The sequence below is a fragment of the Euprymna scolopes genome, chromosome 34 (genome assembly GCF_053919585.1).
Source record: "Euprymna scolopes isolate OS-2025 chromosome 34, ASM5391958v1, whole genome shotgun sequence".
Lineage (NCBI taxonomy): Eukaryota > Metazoa > Mollusca > Cephalopoda > Sepiida > Sepiolidae > Euprymna > Euprymna scolopes.
Genome location: NC_136515.1, coordinates 84,108,489 through 84,123,016, shown reverse-complemented (window position 1 = coordinate 84,123,016; position 14,528 = coordinate 84,108,489). Strand labels below are relative to the sequence as shown.

Below are 14,528 nucleotides of genomic sequence, written 5' to 3'. Positions count from 1 at the left end.
TGTGTGTCTATATTTGTGTATGCGGATGCCTGTAATTCTCATTTACTCTTAGCTGTATAAAAGGTTAGACACCTGTGTAGATTTCCTGTATTTGGGGTTGTTTCTTTACTGATTTCAGTGTAAATAAAAGGTTTACTCTACAAAATGCTCTAGAAAAAAACATTGGCGATTAAATGAAATACACTTGATAAAGTGATAGAAAGAAATAGAGAGGCAGACCGAAATATATTCAAATAACAGTTACACTCTGCGTGGTACCCCATATGTAGAACATCGTCCCTAACAAGTTCTTCCCGATGTGTTGTATAGATGGTGGAGACATGTAACGGGTACATGTAATGCAAGGTAGACTATGATGAGAGAGAGAGAAAGAGAGAGAGAGAGAGAGAGAGAGAGAGAAGAGAAACATTTATACAGTTTACAGTCGGTGGTTTCTTATTAAATATATCGTAGGCGAGTTGAGGGAGAGTGATCAGTTCTTTTACACATGAGGGAACAGTCATTACTTTTGATGGAGATACACATTACTTAAGATCGGTTATAAAAGTTCATTAATAACGATGATTTCACATAACCTTAAATTTGGTAGAATTATGACACGAGGACGGCAGTTACAAACATATGAGATGTATTTTTATTCCAGTTGACCGGTCGAAATGATGATGACATCCAGGAATTCAAAGTTGTTTCTACATGTTTAAAACATTCTAACCCTTCGCTTCTTAAGGGGGACCTCCTCTGATTCGACCCGGACTCGACTCTGGACCCTCTCTCTCTCTCTTTGTCTGAATCTAGCTCCTATATTGAAAATTCATTTCTGCCTTGGCGTCATACGTGTGTCTGTCAACGTGATCGACCCACGTGGCTTAAACATTCGTGGTTCGCACATGTTTCCAAACCATTTTTGCAGACTAAGAATTCTTACTAACCCATTTTCGACCGAACTTATTTTTCAATAGGTTTTAAATTGCTATTGTTCGTTCTTCTCTAACTGACCTTATTTTAATTCGGTTTTCATAAAAAGAATTGAACAATTAAAGTTCCTTTTACAACAAACATCTAAACTATTTTATGTGAAACTGAACAATGCGAAATTGCTTTCAGAATCTATTTCTGAACCTTGATTACAAGGTTCGAATCCTAGCCTATCCTAATCGCATTTTCTCTTATCTAATGTTTTTGTCACTTACAAGAAAATGGGAACCGTTCTTGTAACAGCCGGAGAAGGTAAAGAAAGAGAGAGAGAGAGAGAGAGAGAGAGACTCGTTTCTTTTTTCCTATTGCAGTCTAAATAAAATACCCGCAAGAACCTTCGTACAGAAAAAGAAAAAACATTATACAAATGTATTTAGCATTACAAAATAACAGAAACCGTCACTTAATTCACATTCATAGTGTTTCAGTGACCGCGTCTTACAAGTGTTTCATTGAATGCCATAGACCAAAGAAACCACCAGACACTTTACATTCGTTCATCAAAGAATATATTTTGCAGAATTTTCTCACTGGTTCGAAGAGGAAAGACAATTTTAAAACAAATTAGAAAAGGTTTAATCGTCCCAATATATATATATATATATATATATATATATATATATATATAATTCCTCAAGTTCCAAATATCATTTTTTTTCAGTTGGTCATTCATTAATTTTACAAAAGATGTCCATTTCAAATACTATTTTTCATCCAGACTAACAAATCTGCAAAAGTGTGTTATTGTTGCATATTCAGTCACGTACACATAATATATTTCTTTATAAAACTTAGAAAAACATCATTTGGGGCAACTTACATCGTTCATATAACCGACGCGTTTTGCCTTTCATTCTCGTTTTGAAAATTATGATCTAGCTGAAATTGTATTTACTTATAATAATTATTTGAAATTTTTGTAGTATTATAGTTACATTTTTATTTTTATTTTATACTTGTTTATACGCCTGTCCTTTTAAATGTTTAAAACAATTATTTTTCCATTCTTGACTCTCATTTTAATATCATATTAATTTTCATACTTGTAATTTTTCCACTATTATTAGTAAGTTTATTTTTGCCTTACACGCGGATCATCGTGTTGATGTTTTTTTTTCGTTTACATTGTTTGAGTCCAATATTTGGAACTTAGATAATTATTGTACTACATTATATATTATTTGTTTATATATATATATATATATATATATATATATATATATATATATATAAATATATATATATATATATTCTTCAGAATAATGTTTTTTTTATTTATAAACATATTTATATAAGAAAAAAATTATACAAGAACTTGCCCTATTAAGATATCTACTTAACTATGCAGGTTACCAAATATACAACTTTGATCTTATTACCCAATTGCGGTAAAGAACGTCCACCAAAGATTTTACACGCAATCTGGATCTACAATTTTCATATCCTTTTCTTCAAATACTCCTGCTACAGGACTTCTGATTAATTAATTATTTTGACTTTGACTTTCCATTTCTCACTGACTTTAGCAAATAGGGTACATACCTTTATAAATATTTGAAAATATTTTCTCTCCTCTGATGAGATGGTAGATATCGAAACCCTATAGGTTAAGGAGATTAATTTTCTAACGTATACTTTGTCTTGCTTAGAATAATAAGAATCTTTGATATGAAACTCAACCACTTCGTTTCAATAAGGTTTTTTTTAAAATTATTGTGCGTGTGTATATATATATATATATATATATATATATATACATACATATATATATATATATATATATATATATATATATATATATACAAGAACATCGGATTCAAACTCTGTAAACAAAATATAGTATATTTTTTCGACATTGAATATAAAAATATCCTTATTCCATGGAGTTGCAATGAATATTTTTTCTTCGAAGTTTTCAAAATGTTATTCATAAACCGTCTGTAGCTTTTGCTTTTTAGCACATGAGTTGGAAACTAAAAACTAAAAGATAAGAAAACTTTCAAAAACACTCGACAAGATAAAACCGCTATCAACAATTTCCCTCAATTGTCCAACTGTGCGTGAATTTAAACGCAGATTCCATGAACAAACCTTCTTTATTAAAATTTTCAGCGATTGGCACGAGTAGCCACTAGTCTACTTCCAGGCCGAGTCCAATATAGTGCCATTCAATTCCAATGTCAACACGTTCTTGTTGAACCGTTACTTTAAGTAATTCAATTTCTATATTATCTACATTAATGATTACTACACTAGCACCTTATATCCATAAAAACTTATCCGCGAGTAGCCTTTGGTCCTTGATAAGCAGTGATTCCGTTGTAAAAACTCAAGAAATCCTGTGAAATTTTATAAAATGCAGAGAGTATTAGGTCAAAGGAAATTTCAAATTAAGTCCAGGCTCGAGAGAAAGAAAAATCAATTACAAATACTGGTAAAGTCTAAAGAAACAAATGTGATTAATCTAATGCATAAATTCATATTACATAGTCCAAGATTAATTAGAATCTAATTGGCTGGAAGGTACATTCAAATGTTAAAATAACATCCTAAATTTTCTCTAGAAGGCAATAATCTTAAAAAAAAAATAAGGTAAATAAAACTAATGGAATCAGCGCATAATTAATGGACATATCTATCTTTATCATATTTTTAACTGTGAGGCTAAGTATTTAACAAGAGTGCCGCTGTTTTGAACGACGCACATACACACACGCTCACACAGACATATATATATGTTTATATATATATATATATATATATATATATATATATATATATGTATATATCTGCATATGTGTGTGTATGTATACCTACAGATATGTATACATGCAAGCTAACGAAAATCGATTAGCACCAACATAAATGATTGATGAAGAAACAATATGATGGATACATGATGAAGTAAAAATGTTCAATAAAATTACAAAAATAAAAACAAAAAGAAAGATAAGTAGAGAAATTTAAAAGAATATTCTATATAATAAAAGTTTGTTTTCTCACATTATTTCCCTCTCACAATAAAAAGATGTGGCAGAAAACAAGAAAGCGGGTAGTTAGCGTAGGCACGGTGATATAATTTAATCTAAACATTAACATTGATAACATTAATTAATCTAAAAATTAACATAGATAACATTAATTAATCTAAACGTTAACATAGATAACATAAATTAATCTAAACATTAACATAGATTACGTAAATTAATCCAAACCTTAGCATAAATAACATAGATTAATCTAAATATTAGCATAAATAACATCAATTTATCTCAACATAAACAAAGATGATATAAATTTATCTAAACATTAGCATAAATTAATTAAATTAACGAAACATTAACATAAGAAATATAAATAAATATGAACATTAGCATAAATTAATTAAATTAACCTAAACATTAGCAGAAATAACGTAAATAAATCTTAACATTAACATAAATTACTAATGTTTAGATAAATTATATAAATTTAAACATTAGCATAAATTATATAAATTAATCTAAGCATTAGTATCAATGCAATAAATTAAACTCAAAATTAGAAAAATAACATTAATTAATCTTTCCATTAACATAGATGACACCAATTTATCTAATCGTTAGCATAAATAATACATTCATCTAACCATTAGCATCAATAGCATATATTTATCTAAACATTAGGATAAATAACATAAATTAATCAAAACCTTAGCATAAATGACAAAATCAATCGAAACGTTAACACAGATAAAATAAATGAATCTAAACATTAGCATACATTACATGAATTAATCTAAATATTAGCATTAATAACATAATTGTGTTTATTACATTTCAACCCCAAACGAGGCACATAAACATAGAGAGCATAAATTAATCTAAACATTAAAACAGATGATATAAATAAACCTATATATTAGCATAAATGATATAAGGAAAGATAACATAAATTAATCCAAACATTAACCATAAATTAATCGAAACCCTCGAATAAATAAAAGAAAGTAATCTAAACATTAACATAAATAACATAAATTAATCTAAACATTAGCATAAATAACATAAATTAACCGTAACCTTAGCATATTATTTTTTTTTTGCATTTTCACCCTAAACAAGGCGCATCGCCACTTTGGTGTAGGGGGCTACTATCAGGGGAAGCAACTACTGGGGCACTATGTTGGGATTTGGGCAGCAAGATGTCGGGTCACGTTGCACTTGAACTTCTGCATGTCAGTACAGTTAGGGAAGCAGGAACCTGGAATCGAATTCTAGAGTCTAGCGGTTCTGAGAAAGAAACTATTGGAGTAGAAAGATTTTTTACATCTAGGGATCTCTATTGTGTGGGGGTGGGATTTAGCTGCCTGTCGGGTTTGTCGAGGGTGTCTACGTCGTGGGGGCACAAGAGTATGCAGTTCAGAACATTCACCATTAAAATACTTGTAGAACAGGCAGAGGGATGCAACGTTTCGTCGATGGGACAGAGGCTGAAGTTTATATGCCAGTTCAGGGCCTATCAGATTGGCGACTCTTTTTTGAACCTTGTCTAGGAGCGAGAGACTAGTAGCAGATGCACCAGCCCAAATGTGACAACAATACTCCAAACATGGGCGAATGGTGGCTTTATAGAGGTACAGGATACTTTCAGGTGTCAGTAGTTTTCTAGCAAGGTAGAGAGAGCCTACCTTTTTCGCAGCGGCCCTAGCAATGTTTTCAATATAATTGTTCCAACTCATGTTTCCTGTGAACGCCAGGCCAAGCAGTTTGAAAGATGTACTCTTAGACAGGGAGTCATTGGCCATTGCTATTGGTGGCAGAGAAGGTTTCTTGTAATTATTGAAGGAAACCAGTTTAATCTTGGCAGCATTGAATGTGACGATCCATTTATATCCCCATTCCACTACAGATTGGAGGCCATCCTCTAGTGTTTTTGCCATTTCTTTAGATATGTGTTCATTTGTTTTCCTGTCATGCATGTTATAGAGTGTAGTGTCATCAGCATATATACCCATCTCAGAGGCAGTTTTGTCGGGGAGGTCATTAATAAATATTACGAACAATAGAGGTCTAAGGATAGACCCCTGAGGCACTCCCGCATTTATATTACACTGTTTAGATGTACGCCCGTCGAGGACAACCTGGATTTTCTCTTATCTAAGAAGGATTTAATTATGTTAAGTATTCCACCAGTGATACCGTATGATTTAATTTTCCTGAGGAGATCCTTGTGCCATACCCTGTCAAAAGCCTTAGATATATCTAGAGCTACCGCTCTGCCCTCCCTCACTTTGCCCAGGGAATGGTATATACGTTCAGAGATTACAGTGATGATGTCAGCTGTGGAACGGGTTTGTCTAAATCCATATTGTTTGTCAGTCAGAAGTTTAGCATGTGTAAGGTGCCGGACTAGAGCATGATTAATTATGGTCTCAAATATTTTGGTGAAAAGTGGGAGGAGACTAATGGGACGACAATTTGATGGGTCAGTTCTTTCGCCAGAATTATTTAATATTGGTACCACAGAAGCAGTTTTTTAACAGCCCGGAAAGCATGATTCATTAAGGCATTTGTTGTAGAGTTTGGAGAGAACTGGAGCGACTTCGGCTGAGCACTTTTTTAATAGAACAGCTTGGATGAGATCAGGTCCACATGCTTTTGAAGTGTCAAGGTTTTTATGATAGCGTGTACCTGAGCTGGGGTGATTTTTAGATCGTCTAGCGTGGCGTCTGTCCGCAAAGGAAATTCAGGCAGGGGGTGGTTGGAAGGGTCCAGTGTGGAGTTCGAGGCAAACCGGCTGGCAAGCATATTAGCCTTGTCGGTTGCTGAGGAAACAACCTGGTGATTGTTGGTTAGCGGGGGAATTGTTGATTGCTCATTATTTACTACACTGTTGTAGATTTTCCAGAAGTCACGATTTCCTAATTTTTGTGCTTCGATGCGTTTTTGAGTGGTTTCAGTAAATTCTCTCTTAGCTGTCGCTATTTCTTTCTTAACGTTACTTCTAGCTTCTATATACTTCTGTCTGTTTGAACTGGACTTATGTCGGTTAAATCTGCGGTATGCATGCTGCCTTTGAGCAATTGCAGTTGCGCAAGTCGAAGTAAACCATTGGGAAGAGTGTGGCTTGCTATAAAATTTCCGCATGGAAACATGTGCTTCCATTGTTGTTTTGAACCATTCTGTGGTCTCATTTGCGGACTGTTCAGCAGGAAGAGAAAAAATATTTCCCCATGGGCATCTCTGATAAGATCTCTGATGGCTTCCCAGTCAGCCTTTTTATAATATCTCGTTTTTTTGAGCACTGGTTATTCAGTTTTGGGTCTAGAATTTAGGACGATTTCTACCATTATCACTGCAGTGGGCTGTCGGCATTTGTTGTACAATCCTCGGGAACTGTAGTCAGAAACAGATCTAGAAGTGATGCTTGTTGTTCTTGCTTATCAGGGAAACGGGTTGGAAACGTAATCATTCGTGATAGGGAGTGAGATATAGCAAAACTATGTGTTGTGCTGCCCACTGCATCTGCGTGAGTAGAGAATCCAAGCCAGTTTTTGTGGTGATCATTAAAGCCAAAGAATGTTAGAGAATGCAAGGCCCAAGGGAGGAGGCGAGTTGGATTTGTTTGTCCCTAGGCCTTTTTTAAGCTTATTTTTTTATTGTACTGTCAGCATGTTTTTAAAGAGTTTCAGTTAGGTGAGGGGGAGCTGAACAGGAGGTTATGCACAATATCAGACATGCAACACAAATAAACCATTAGCGGACCTTCCTTCAATTAGGACTGTGACCCCGGGAAAACCCATCGGGGATGAGTGCAGGGTCCCTTTCCATGCGCGACATGGCACTACAAACATCCCGATATTATACAGCTGTTGATTTTTGGCTCATGTACTTCCAGTCGGAAACATCAGCCAGGAACCGTCAATTCAGTACCCTCAGCCTATCAAAAGGAAATCACCCCAATCTTATTGCACAGGCATGCGTGGTACTCAATCACTCCAAAGTGCGCAGTTATGAGGGGTGGGATGTGTCGGGAGTGGGGGAACGGCATTATATCCCTAGACAAGAAACAAGATCTACCACTAAGTGTTTTGTCGATTCACTTGTGATAGTGTCTCTGCGCCTGACTAATAGGCAAAGAAGGAATATGAAAGCCGGCGATAGACAGAGTCTATCTACTCCTTAAGCAATTTAGGTTTGCAGACCGGTAATTTGTTTGAGTCACTACCTCTAAGAAGGTTGTCATCCAAGACTGGAGAAGCCTCCTTCCCCTTTTATTGATTTTCAGAGTTTTCCTTCTCCTAGACGTGTGATCTACTGGGTCCATCAGCCCTGAGATGGTTTGCTCCGCGCCTAGCTCCTACTCCAAGTATTTCTGCGACACCGCGTGGTTATTAAATGTTACAGGGTTAGTTTGTAAAGGTTATATATCTAATGAATAGTTACACTCCTCAAAGTGATTTAGGGGCATGCAGTAGAAGCGGTTTTGTGGGGAGGCTTGTTAGAAAAGCGTTAGTGCGGATGAGGACTTTACCTGAGGTTTTTCCATGTTTTTTTAAACTTTATGCTTGTTTAGGTTCGGGATAACGTTATAGTTTGAGTAGGTATTAGGAATTGAGCTAAGAAATTTTGCCCAGTCACTGTATATTATATTAAATAGCACAAATTAATCAAAACATTAACATAAATATCATAAAGTAATCTAAACATTAACATAAATAACATAAATTAATCTTAACCTTAGCATAAATAACATAAATTAACCTTAACCTTAGCATAAATAACATAAATTAACCTTAACCTTAGCATAAATAACATAAATTAACCTTAACCTTAGCATAAATAAAATAAATTAATCTAAACATAACGTAAATTACATAAATTTATCTAAACATTAGCATAAATTATATAAATTATTCTAAACATTAGCGTAAATGAAATAAATTAATCCAAAATTAGAATTAATAACATGAATTAATCTATACATCAGAATAAATAACATAAATTACTCTAAACATAAACATAGATGATATAAATTTATCTAAACATTAGCAAAAATAACATAAATTTATCTAAACGTAAACATGAATAACATAAATTAACCTGAACATTAAAATAAATTACATGCATTTATCTAAATATTATCATAAATAACTAAATTAATCTAACCGTTAGCATAAATTACATAAATTTATCTTAACATTAGCATAAATAACATATTTCTTTTTTTACATTTTCACCCAAAACGGGGCACATTGCCACTTTGTTGTAGGGGGATACTATCAGGGACAGCAACTACTGGGGCACTCTGTAGGGATTTGGGAAGCAAGATGTCGGTTCACGTTACACTTGAACTTCTGCATGTCAGTATAGTTGGGGAAGCAGGAACCTGGAATCGAATTCCAGAGTCTACCGGTTCTGGGGAAGAAACTACTGGAGTAGAAAGATCTTTTACATCTAGGGATCTCTATTGGGTGGGGTGGGATTTCGCTGACTGTCGGTTTTTTTGCATACATTATATAAATTAATCTAAACATTGACATAGATAATATTAATTAATTAAAACATGAGAATGAATAACATAAATTAATCTAACATTAACATATATAACATAAATTAATAGAAACCCTCGCTTAAATAAAAGAATGTAATCTAAACATTAGCAGAAAAAAACATTAATTAATATAAACATTAGAATTAATCACATAAATTAATCTAAACATTGGCATAAATTACATAAATTAGCATAGAAATCATAAATAAATCTAAACATGAGAATAAATATTTATGTAAACTTTAACATAAATAACATAAATTAACATAGAAATCATAAACAAATCAAAACATGAGGGTAAATATTTATGTAAACTTTAACATAAATAACATAAATTAACATAAATATATTTAAGAAAAATGCGCAATTAATAGAAAATGAATGTTTATAATGTATCGTTTTAAACTCTAGGCTTAAATATTTAACTACACAGTCGCTGTTTGTCAGCTCGGGCTAGTCTTACTAGAATTATATATCCCCCATATAACATTGTTGATTCTATTTTGTCTATCCGTAATTTCGTTATAATGATTTTTAAAAAAAAACGAAACAGGATAATATTAGAAAAAATAGAAAGTTTTCATTAAGAAAGATCACTCCGACAACCCTGCCCTCATTTCCCGGTAGAAGTGACTACGGCTTTTATAAAGAAACTAACACTTTTCTCAGAGAGCATATAAAACATATGAATATTGATTTACGATATTTGCACATGACCAAAATATACTATGGTTTACAGAGTACAATATATCGTACCATTGACCTAGATATTATTAGATACTATTAAATTTTGTTAGATTTTTATTGTTTTGTGCTCAAATCGAGTTATTAAGTAGATCCATTTCCTATAAATCTATGCCTAAAATTTCAAGTGTTTAGACCCAAAATTGTCAGATGAGTTTGGTAGAGTTCTGAAAGGTACAGGTCGTTTAACATAGGTCCCTTAACAGGAAATTTTGCTGGCCGGAAACCGATCACAAATATTATACCAAATCTCAGTACCCTATGTATCAAATTTCGAGTCTGTAGACCAAAAATTGACAGAGTTATTGCGTAGGGAAATGTACACACACAGACACACAGATACCCAGATACACACACAGACAAACAGACAGAGATACAGGCGCTTTCACTTTTATAGATATATAGATATGTATGTGTGTATGTATGCATATTTATATATATTGATAGGTAGATATATAGATAGTTATATAGATATATATTGGATCTAACCGCTTCCAGACCAACTTGGGTTGTATCTGCTAATCTTACATGCAGAGTTATGGGATCGCATAGAACGCTTATACACGAAAATAAGTTTGTTAGTAGAAGCGGAAGTAAAGCTCGAGTGAAATATTCGTTTTTAGGTTTTACTACTTCCCTTAGTTTAATGTTGTTGTTTTTACATGCCTCTGTATATTAGATATGGTGCGCTAATACGTAGGAGAAAGGAAGAAGTCCGTATAAATACTATTCATCTCCTAGACATTACAAAACAGAATATCCTTTCCGCTTTTAAATCACAATCTAACAAGGCATGATAAAATAATAGTGATTGTATTTGTTAAGGTCACCTCGTATTTTTCATGCGTAAATATATGTCTGCACTTCTTCGCCACAGAACACGATCATAAAAATACTATTTAAAGCTGTCTAAAGTCCAAAGTGCAGAACAAAAATTAGACTTAATAGATTCGATTATCGTACAACTTATTAGATTGATTTCTTTTTATTATATTGATTTTACTGATAAGAAGTTTTTGATGTACATTCATGTTTCTTGTTTTCTTTTTTGCTTTTTAGGATTCCCAAGTTTACTTGTATGAAATTCCTTCGTCGCACAAAAAATGTCGTTCAAGTGTTTGAAAGTAAGTGCAATTTTCGCCATTCCTCTTCTTCATTTTATTTTCATGTTGTTCTTACATTAATTCCGTTTATTCGTCAGACATTTTTACATAACAGTTAACATGAACATTAATAACTGGATTTTTGATATGAAGTACTTACTCACAGTAGTTATTCTTGATGCTCTCATTCTTATAGGTTCTTGTCTTTAACAGATTTGCTTATAAGATGATATGAAGTCAGGCGTCACAGAAATGAGAAATCTTCATTTATTTGGTATCGTTCGTCGAAATTTAATAGTCTAACTACTTCCGATAATATTTTTTGCGTCTTGGAATACAAGGAAGCTATAATAAAATATTTACGGTTTCAGATATTGTTGATAACTTTTACATTCATTTGTTGATTTGAAGGAGTTTTGTTCAGAAAGAACTTGGACGAAACAAACTACAAGTCGGCTTTGTTTCTTGTAATTGTTAATGCTACGGACTTTTTAATAAACCTAGAATATATACAAACATTTGTTTTCTTTTTGCATTATTGGCGCACATCACAGTTTCAATAGAAAGCATATCGTTTTATTTTAATAATTTCTCTATCGAATTTCTCAAATCACAACCTGTTCAAACGAACCAGTGTTGAACGGGTTAAATTCTCATTCAAATAATCCACTCGATAATCTGTGTGTTTCGTAATCTACTTTTGTCACATTTATTGTTGTCAAATTTCTATTGCATACAAAATATTTACATTGAAAAACATTATTCAGAAAACACTATTTTTTTTATTAACAGAATCTGATATAATTAAAATACAGTGAACAAGAATAAAAGCAAACGCACCGCACTATTGGATTAACTTAAATCACTGTGCCATCGCCGCAGTTTTATAACGCTGAATTGTTTCACAGATAGTTTTATAGAATGTAAGCGGAAGAACTCGTAACATTGTATCCTTTCGAAGCTTATAATTTCGAGTAACCCGACATGCTGCAAAATTGCTCTCCCCTTCGCCATTCATATCTTTAAATGCAAGAAAAAATTGTATTCTAAGAGCTTCTACTCACGGACTACTAGACTTTTGAAATCCTCCTGTGTTGTATCCTTCCTTAATGTAATAAACAAGCAGAATTTTAAATATAATGTGTACATGCACTCGCTGATTAATCTCCATAGTTTCCTGTTAGACCCGATCAAAAATAATATTCCCTTACGTTCCAAATGGCATTCCATTTTTCGGATGAAAAAAATTAAAATATATGTTTATTAAAAAAACATAATGTAATATAGTACACCATAGTTTATTTGGTTTATTATATGGAAACATTAGGAATATCTGACTATTTAGTGTTTTAAAGATGTTGGATTCAAAAATATATTTCCATGATAAGTGTAGTCGTTTTCAGAATTATTTATACACGCGCAAACGTGAACGTATTGGAACATTCCAATGAGACATACAAAATATTTAATGTTGACTTCTTTTCGGCATTATATTCTCTTCTTGAGCTCACTACTGCATTAGCACTAAACACACCCACAAGCCAATAAATTCACAGTATTTAATACCGGACCGATCTTCTGCTCAATACCCTTACATCTGCTAAAGTTCTGACGTTCCAACATCATGGATTTTGGCAAATTTGTTCTACAGCAGTTATGCTTACTCTTGCGCTCACTCCTGCGGTGGCAATAAAGACAGAGAGAAAACCGAGCAATTCACAGTAGCTCAGCACCGGACCGACCTTCTACACCTTCTTCTTCACAGCAGCCGTCTAGTAAATCAAAACTCTTCTGGTGGGCCAAGATAATCTTCGAGATATACAATAGTAATCCATTCTGCTGTCACTATACACGCTCCTTCTTATACGCACATGTGGCATAGCCAAGGGCCGCGTATTTCCGCACTGTAAGTCAGTTCGCTAAAGAGACAGACCGTTGTTAAATTTTATGCTGCAGCAAATACCTTGTTACAGCGATCATAAGTCAAAGCTGCTTTATCGATTAAGATGCCACTGCCTATTTTGAATAAGTCATGTAGTATATATCCTTATAGTGAAGATATATATATTTTTAAAAATAAATCTAGCAAATTTCGGCATGTTTTCTAAATGAAGAATATTTTTAAAAAATAGAAATGATTAGATACATGTAGTCGTAATTACAGATGGACATCTTTGAATGGTTGTTTTTAAACAAAGTTAAACTTGTCTGTACATGTTCTCATCATCCGCATCATTTTGTAGCAGAATATTTTATTTAAAAAATAAATTGCAAACTCTTATATGGGTCTAAAATTAGAATTAAATAAAAAGAAAACAAGCTTTTAAAATAGTGTTCATTTTAATAAAGACGATTGCATATATTAACAAACTAAGACTAAACATATCATAAGTTTATCATTTAACATAATTTCTATCTATTTTAAACATGAGTTCGTATAATAGGAAAAACGCCCTTTTTAATTCATATCATATCCTCTAATAATACTGATACCACACAAGATGATATTTCGCCAAAATATTTTAATTCATAATTAACCAAGCTCTAGTCAATCACCTTACAACTGCTAAAGTTCTAACCGACCAACATCATAACTAAGAGATAACTAAAGAAATGGCAAAAACACTAGAGGATGACCTCCAATCTGTAGTGGAATGGTGACATAAATGGATGGCCACATTCAATGCTGCCAAGACTAAACTGGTTTCCTTCAATAATTACAAGAAACCTTCTCTGCCACCAATAGCATCTTTCAAACTGCTTGGCCTAACGTTCACAGGAAACATGAGTTGGAGCAATTATATTGAAAACATTGCCAGGGCCGCTGCGAAAAATGTAGGCTTTCTCTACCGTGATAGAAAACTACTGACACCTGAAAGTATCCTGTACCTCTATAAGGCCACCATTCGCCCATGTATGGAGTATTGTTGTCACATTACGGCTGGTCCATCTGCTGCAAGTCTCTCGCTCCTAGACAAGGTTCAAAAGAGAGTCGCCAATGTGATAAGCCCTGAACTGGCATCTAAGCTCCAGCCTCTGCCCCATCGACGAAACGTTGCAGCCCTCTGCCTGTTCTACAAGTATTTTAATGGTGGATGCTCTGGCGAACTGCATACACTTGTGCCCCACGACGTAGACATCCTCGACAAACCCGACAGTCAGCTAAATCCC

The 14,528-nt window shown here is 33.4% G+C and overlaps 1 protein-coding gene across 6 annotated transcripts in view; it reads left to right on the top strand.

Moving 5' to 3' along the window:
* Positions 1-14,528, top strand: part of LOC145259312 (uncharacterized) — a 2,114,304-nt gene that overhangs the window by 1,320,040 nt on the left and 779,736 nt on the right. For all 6 annotated transcript variants that reach the window (XM_080117200.1, XM_080117201.1, XM_080117198.1 and 3 more), the window contains exon 5: positions 11,314-11,378. In XM_080117200.1, the coding sequence (XP_079973326.1) occupies positions 11,314-11,378 (65 nt within the window). The remainder of the gene's footprint in view (positions 1-11,313; positions 11,379-14,528) is intronic.